At 45.3% G+C, this 8,132-nt stretch overlaps 1 protein-coding gene across 1 annotated transcript; it reads right to left on the bottom strand.

Annotated features, from left to right (window-relative positions):
• Positions 1–1,934: 1,934 nt before the first annotated feature.
• Positions 1,935–6,154, bottom strand: LOC139639697 (chromaffin granule amine transporter-like; the record flags this gene model as incomplete). The annotated part of the gene is made up of 6 exons (XM_071513844.1): positions 6,058–6,154; positions 5,107–5,158; positions 4,743–4,998; positions 3,187–3,335; positions 2,148–2,206; positions 1,935–2,018 (listed from the first exon to the last, which is right to left on the bottom strand). Coding segments are annotated over exons 1-6 (697 nt in total), but the record flags the coding sequence as incomplete, so codon positions are not given.
• Positions 6,155–8,132: the final 1,978 nt, after the last annotated feature.

Below are 8,132 nucleotides of genomic sequence, written 5' to 3'. Positions count from 1 at the left end.
GTGTCTGTCAGTAGTTTACAGGTGTCTGTCAGTTTACAGGTGTCTGTCAGTAGTTTACAGGTGTCTGTCAGTAGTTTACAGGTGTCTGTCAGTAGTTTACAGGTGTCTGTCAGTTTACAGGTGTCTGTCAGTAGTTTACAGGTGTCTGTCAGTAGTTTACAGGTGTACAGGTGTCTGTCAGTAGTTTACAGGTGTCTGTCAGTAGATTACAGGTCTCTGTCAGTAGTTTACAGGTGTCTGTCAGTAGTTTACAGGCGTACAGGTGTCGGTCAGTGGTTTACAGGTGTCTGTCAGTAGTTTACAGGTGTCTGTCAGTAGTTTACAGGTGTACAGGTGTCAGTCAGTGGTTTACAGGTGTCTGTCAGTAGTTTACAGGTGTCTGTCAGTAGTTTACAGGTGTACAGGTATCAGTCAGTGGTTTACAGGTGTCTGTCAGTAGTTTACAGGTGTCTGTCAGTAGATTACAGGTGTACAGGTGTCGGTCAGTGGTTTACAGGTGTCTGTCAGTAGTTTACAGGTGTCTGTCAGTAGATTACAGGTGTCTGTCAGTAGTTTACAGGTGTCTGTCAATAGTTTACAGGTGTCTGTCAGTAGATTACAGGTGTCGGTCAGTGGTTTACAGGTGTCTGTCAGTAGTTTACAGGTGTCTGTCAGTAGATTACAGGTGTCTGTCAGTAGTTTACAGGTGTCTGTCAGTAGATTACAGGTTTCTGTCAGTAGTTTACAGGTTTCTGTCAGTAGATTACAGATGCCTGTCAGTAGATTACAGGTGCCTGTCAGTAGTTGACAGGTGTCTGTCAGTAGTTTACAGGTGTCTGTCAGTTTACAGGTGTCTGTCAGTAGTTTAGAGGTGTCTGTCAGTAGTTTACAGGTGTCTGTCAGTAGTTTACAGGTGTACAGGTGTCTGTCAGTAGTTTACAGGTGTCTGTCAGTAGATTACAGGTGTCTGTCAGTAGTTTACAGGTGTCTGTCAGTAGTTTACAGGCGTACAGGTGTCGGTCAGTGGTTTACAGGTGTCTGTCAGTAGTTTACAGGTGTCTGTCAGTAGTTTACAGGTGTACAGGTGTCAGTCAGTGGTTTACAGGTGTCTGTCAGTAGTTTACAGGTGTCTGTCAGTAGATTACAGGTGTACAGGTGTCGGTCAGTGGTTTACAGGTGTCTGTCAGTAGTTTACAGGTGTCTGTCAGTAGATTACAGGTGTCTGTCAGTAGTTTACAGGTGTCTGTCAATAGTTTACAGGTGTCTGTCAGTAGATTACAGGTGTCGGTCAGTGGTTTACAGGTGTCTGTCAGTAGTTTACAGGTGTCTGTCAGTAGATTACAGGTGTCTGTCAGTAGTTTACAGGTGTCTGTCAGTAGATTACAGGTTTCTGTCAGTAGTTTACAGGTTTCTGTCAGTAGATTACAGATGCCTGTCAGTAGATTACAGGTGCCTGTCAGTAGTTGACAGGTGTCTGTCAGTAGTTTACAGGTGTCTGTCAGTTTACAGGTGTCTGTCAGTAGTTTAGAGGTGTCTGTCAGTTTACAGGTGTCTGTCAGTAGTTTAGAGGTGTCTGTCAGTTTAGAGGTGTCTGTCAGTAGATTACAGGTGTCTGTCAGTAGTTTACAGGTGTCTGTCAGTAGTTTAGAGGTGTCTGTCAGTTTACAGGTGTCTGTCAGTAGTTTACAGGTGTCTGTCAGAAGTTTACAGGTGTCTGTCAGTAGTTTACAGGTGTCTGTCAGTAGTTTACAGGTGTACAGGTGTCTGTCAGTAGTTTACAGGTGTCTGTCAGTAGATTACAGGTGTCTGTCAGTAGTTTACAGGTGTCTGTCAGTAGTTTACAGGTGTCTGTCAGAAGTTTACAGGTGTCTGTCAGTAGTTTACAGGTGTCTGTCAGTAGTTTACAGGTGTACAGGTGTCTGTCAGTAGTTTACAGGTGTCTGTCAGTAGTTTACCTGCCACAGAGGAGAAAGACGAGCCGATTCCCTGAAGAGAACGAGCAAAAAACAGCAGAGCGTAGGTTCCTGAGAAGGCAAACACTGACACACAACAGACACTGTTACACAGCTACAGACAGACAGACAGACAGACAGACAGACAGACAGACAGACAGGTGTGTGTGTGTGTGTGTGTGTGTGTGTGTCTCAGAGAAAGCGTTTCAGACTTACTGATGGTGGATACAAACATGATGATGAAACCAGCAAACATGGGGATATGATATCCAACCCTAGAGAGAGAGAGACAGTTTTCATTAAGTAAAACATGCAGTGTCAGAGATGCAATCCGAGGCGTCCGAGGCGTTCTGACTCTGCAGACAGAACGCTCGCTCTCTTTGCGTCCGTAGTCAGTAACTTCCGGGTCACACAAATCGGACAAATAAAATATCAAAATCAAGTTCGGCCCGTGAATCCGTGTATCAGTCGTTCTTTTCATATTCAACTGAGAATCCAAAATCGGAAAATGAAAAAAACGATTTGTTATTTCGTTATTTGTTTATGAATCTGATACCAAAAAACAAATAACGGTTTGTTTTTCATACTTTCGATTTTATGCTCAGATCAAAAATAGGAAATGAAAAAAACGGGCCACGGGCCGAACTTGATTTTGATATTTAATTTGTCCGATTTGTGTGACCCGGAAGTTACTGACTTCTTCGTGTGTTGTAATTATAAAATAACGTACGTCTGTGCAATTTTACAGAATAAATATGACGTATTTTTAGACGAAACTACAATACCTGGAAGATCCTCATGTCGTCTACCTTGACAGTTAAGCGTTTAGTTCCTCTGAACAAGATGAATCTCTCTGTGATCGATCATCAAGGCTCGCAAAAATGAATCAAGTAACTTCCGCGTCACACAAATCGAACAAATTAAACATCAAAATCAAGTTCGGCCCCTGGTCCGTTTTTTCATTTCCTATTTTTGATCTGAGCATAAAATCAAAAGTACGAAAAACAAACCGTTATTTGTTTTTTGGTATCAGATTCATAAACGAATAACGAAATAACGAATCGTTTTTTCGTTTTCCGATTTTGGATTCTCAATTGAACATGAAAAGAAGGAACGATACACGGACTGTCACAGATAATAGTCGACGCGTTTCCACCGTGAGGTTTCATCAGGGCAAGAACATGAACAAACCGCCTGATGTTCATAGAAGCCGGGAAACAGAAACAGATTCTGGATCAGCTGTTAGCTTCAGTACCTGTTAGTCAGCGGGCCGACGAAGGGATTAACCAGCAGCTGGACCAGAGCTTTAGAGGCAAACAACAGACCAACACGCACATTCTCCTCCTCCAGAAACACACTGTCCTGAAGACAAGAGGCTGACACCTCCTGGAGAGAGGAGGAGAGGAGGAGAGGAGGAGAGAGGAGGAGAGGAGGAGAGGAGAGAGGGGGGAAGAGGAGTGGAGGAGGGGAGGAGAGGAGAGGAGAGGAGGAGAGAGGAGAGAGGAGGAGGGGAGAGAGGGGGAGAGGAGAGGAGGAGAGAGGAGTGGAGAGAAGGAGGAGAGGAGAGGAGGAGAGAGGTGGAGAGGAGGAGGAGAGGAGGGGAGGAGAGGAAGAGAGGAGAGGAGGAGAGGAGAGAGGAGAGGAGAGAGGGGGGAAGAGGAGAGGAGAGGAGAGAGGAGAAGAGAGAGGGGGGAAGAGGAGAGGAGAGGAGAGAGGAGGAGAGGAGGAGAGGAGGAGAGAGGGGGAGAGGAGAGGAGGAGAGAGGAGTGGAGAGAAGGAGGAGAGGAGAGGAGGAGAGAGGTGGAGAGGAGGAGGAGAGGAGGGGAGGGGAGGAGGAGGAGAGAGGGGAGGAGAGGAGAAGAGGAGAGGAAGAGAGGAGAGAGGAGAGGAGAGAGGGGGGAAGAGGAGAGGAGAGGAGAGAGGAGAGGAGGGAGGGGGAAGAGGAGAGGAGAGGAGAGAGGAGGAGGGGAGGAGGAGGAGAGAGGGGGAGGAGAGAGGAGGAGAGAGGGGGAGGAGAAGAAGAAGAGAGGAGAGGAGAGGGGGGAAGAGGAGTGGAGAGAAGGAGGAGAGGAGAGGAGGAGAGAGGTGGAGAGGAGGAGGGGAGGAGAGAGGAGGAGAGGAGAGGAGAGAGGGGAGGAGAGGAGAGGAGGAGGAGAGAGGGGAGGAGAGGAGAGGAGGAGATAGGAGAGGAGATCATGAATATAACTATAGTTACTTTACAGTTTACATGTTCAACCCCTTGCACCCTGATTTTCCCCTTAAATTTCCCCTTAAGTATCTTCAAAGTTTTTCCCTGTAGTTCATCCTGACATGTTTGTTATCTTTGGAAACTTTTGGATCTGGACTAGAATTTAAAATAAAGTTCTGTGGTTTGAACAAAACTCGGCCGCCCAACATGTGCCTGTAATGACCGACCCGCCGGCGGGACGGCAGGGTGGCAGAGGTTTATCCCTTACAAAAAAACCCACATGTGAATTCAACACACATGTGCTTTCTGGACTCATGTTGGGTTTCACATGTGAACAATTTTTCTCACGTCGCATGTTGACGTCACGTGACGAAAGATTTTAATTTCTAGTGTTTTTTGTGAACTTGTGAACTTTTTTTTCACATTTTCACCTGATCTGTCAATATTTGTTCAACATGTAAAAACTTCATTTAACCTGCAAAGAGACAATTCACAGGTGAAAATGTCAATGGGGAAATTTCACATATTCATGTATGAAATCCAGCATGTGTCCAAAAAGCACATGTGCTTTGAATTCACTGGGTTTTCACACAAAGTTCAGCTGACTCTAATCTTCCACCTACTGTTGCATTAGCAGACTCATTGATCTGTACAGCTGTTGTCAGGCCGGTTCTCTCCGGCGGCTCCATGCTGGCAGCCGGTCCAGCCGGTCCAGCCGGTCCAGCCGGTCCGGCCTGCAGGCTGAAGGTCTTGTTGTCAAACAGAGACACCAGAGAAGAGGAGGTGGGGGCCGGGGGCCGGGGGCTCCGCTCAGACCCCGTACCCAGGACCGGTGCCCCGTGGCTGGGCCGAGGGGGGAGGGAGGGCTGGGCGGTCTGGCTGGAGGTCTGGAGGGTGGAGCTGGGGGAGGGGAGCTGAGCGGCCGCCGTGCCCAGGACCGGTGCACCGAGGCTGGGCAGAGGGGGGAGGGAGGGCTGGGCGGTCTGCGGCTCCAGACTGGGATGCTCCATGGCATACAGGAAGGTAGGGATGATTGGCACTTTGGGAGAAAATTAATTGATTGATTGATTGATTGATTGTAATAATGTTCATTTAGATTGTTTTAAATTACTTTACATCTTTTATCTCAAGAGTTGATTAGTGAGTCATGATCGATTGATTTATTGATGATTAGAAGAGGAGAGGAGAGGAGGAGGAGAGAAGAGAAGGAGAGGGGGAGGGGAGAGGAGAGGAGGAGAGGAGAGGAGAGGAGAGGAGAGGAGAGGAGAGGAGAGGAGGAGAGGATAGGAGAGGAGGAGAGGAGAAGAGAGGAGAGGAGGGGAGAAGAGAGGAGGAGAGGAGAGGAGAAGAGAGGAAGAGAGGAGAGGAGAGGAGAGGAGAGGAGAGGAGAGGAGAGAAAGAAGTAACTCAGAGGAGACGGTTGGTTTTAAAGATCAGGGGCAGCAGGTGCCTTTAGATCCAGTTGTGCCTCTAACTGCTGCTGACAGGTTTGACCTCCTCAGGCTCTGTAGTTCATCAGCAGCCAGATCAACTGTCTGTTAGTTAATAAAGTCTAAATCTGTAACAATATGGTGCTGGGTCAATATGGTGCCGGGTCAATATGGTGACCCAGTGTGGGGTCAGACTGGGTGTTACTGTAGTTCAGACAGAGGGAAATGCCAGGGTCTCTCTAGCTCTGGGCATCTTCTATTTATAGTGCTGTGTGTGTGTGTGTGTGTGTGTGTGTGTGTGTGTGTGTGTGTGTGTGTGTGTGTGTGTGTGATTATCTATTTACTGTACATTTTGTTTTTACTGTATATTATCTGTTTACAGTGTGTACATAGATACATAGATAATGTACTGCCATATAGGCCTGGGTGTGTGTGTGTGTGTGTGTGAGTGTGTGTGTGTGTGTGTGTGTGTGTGTGTGTGTGTGTGTGTGTGTGTGTGTGTACGCACCGACCACAGTGAGCAGCATGTTGTCCAGCAGCAGAGCGACACACACCACCACCAGCACCAGTCTGGGAGAACCTCGACTCTGTTTGAGCCACGCCATGTCTGCACACACACACACACACACACACACACACACACACACACACACACACACACACACACACACACACAGAGTCACATTACACATGAAACACATAATCACACACTTTTCATTCAAACAGTTTCACTTGAGAAGCTTGGAACTGGACTTGTCAGTTCTGTTATATTTAATATTCTGTCTGATCTATTCTAATTTATTTTTCTTTGTTGTATCCTGTTACTATCTGCTGCTGCAACAGTGACCTAATTTACTAACCCACAGGATCAATACAGTTTTATCTAATCTAATCTGGTCTGATCCAATCTATTCTGATCTGATCTGATCTATTCTGATCTATTCTGATCTGATCTGATCTGATCTGATCTATTCTGATCTATTCTGATCTATTCTGATCTAATCTGATCTGATCCGATCTATTCTGGTCTGATCTGATCTGATCTGATCTGATCTGATCTGATCTGATCTGATCTGATCCGATCTGATCTGATCGCATCTGATCACATCTGATCCGATCTATTCTGGTCTGATCTGATCTGATCCGATCTAATCTGATCTGATCTGATCTGATCTGATCTGATCTGATCCGATCTGATCTAATCTGATCTGATCTGATCTGATCGCATCTGATCCGATCTAATCTAATCGGATCTGATCCGATCCGATCCGATCTGATCCGATGAACTGAACTGAACTGAACTGAACTGAACTGAACTGATCTGATCTATTCTATTCTATTCTATTCTATTCTATTCTATTCTATTCTGATCAGATCTATTCTGATCTGATCTATTCTGATTTGATCTGATCCGATCTAATCTGATCTGATCTGATCTGATCTGATCTGATCTGATGGTGAGGCAGGTAAAAAAAAAATTGAAATCGGTTTCAACTTTTCCAAGTGGAATCTGTGTTTCATCTCACAGCCAATCAGATGTTAGCAGGTTGATGTTACTTCCTACTAAAATATTCAACATGGCCGCTAGCCAGCTAACAACTTATCAAACAAACAAACAGCAATAACTGTAGCAATTTAAACAAATAACTTTGTACGTTATGTTTGTCGGCCTGTGAGGTAAAAACAATAACAACTGCACAGGCTAATCTTTCATTTGTTCATAATGTTTATAAAAAATAGATTTACTGATGCTGTGTTGTCATGGTAACACGGCTGCTTCCCCTGTTCTGTTCATAATAATCTATACTGAGCTGCTTCATATCACATCTGATCTTTAATAACAGAACAACATGCTGAAGCACACAGTCTGACCGGCCGGACAGATCTGCTTTATTGATCTGTATTGATCAGCTGTATGATTTGACTGAAGCAGGTGAAGCAGAACTCAGATCAGCTGACTGAAGGATGAAGACGTTTCTAATGAACAACCAGCCTGTCAATCAGTCGACTGACTGGTTTACTGCCTGTTTGCTCAGTCTGGTCTGAATGGTGATTGTTTTAGAGGCTCTATCCTCCCTCACTAACACAGTTATCTCCACACACACACACACACACACACACACACACACCTCTCTCCTTATCTCTCTCTATCTATCTCGCTCCACCTCTCTCTCTCTCTCTCTCTCTTTCTCTCTCTCTCCCTCTCCTCTCATGGAAAATTGAATTGAAAAGTCATTTGGTCTTTAAAGCGACTCTGACTTGATTCAGACTGACCAGGATGAAGTCGAGCTGCTGTTTTCTAATTTTAGGAATATTTTTCCTTCTCAGGTCTCTCAGCTGGTTAAATAAAGGAGAAATGAAAAATGAAATGAGGAAAGACATTAAACTGCTGATCTATCTTCTGACTGAACCCAGCAGACAGGAGGCAGAGGGTTTGGATGCTTCAGATTTCTGTTTCCACCTCATATTAACAATCATTCAGCACTTTATTACTGATGATGCTGATCAATAAGCAGCAGGCTGAACACACTGAAGCTAAAATGCAGCAGGAGAAACATTTCAGTAAAGTGAAATAAAAATAAA

The sequence above is a fragment of the Centroberyx affinis genome, unplaced genomic scaffold, assembly GCF_046629955.1.
Source record: "Centroberyx affinis isolate AG114_WGS23_722 - 3 ecotype Tasmania unplaced genomic scaffold, CSIRO-AGI_Caff_v1 ptg007572l_1, whole genome shotgun sequence".
NCBI lineage: Eukaryota > Metazoa > Chordata > Actinopteri > Beryciformes > Berycidae > Centroberyx > Centroberyx affinis.
This window is presented reverse-complemented; position numbering and strand designations above follow the sequence as displayed.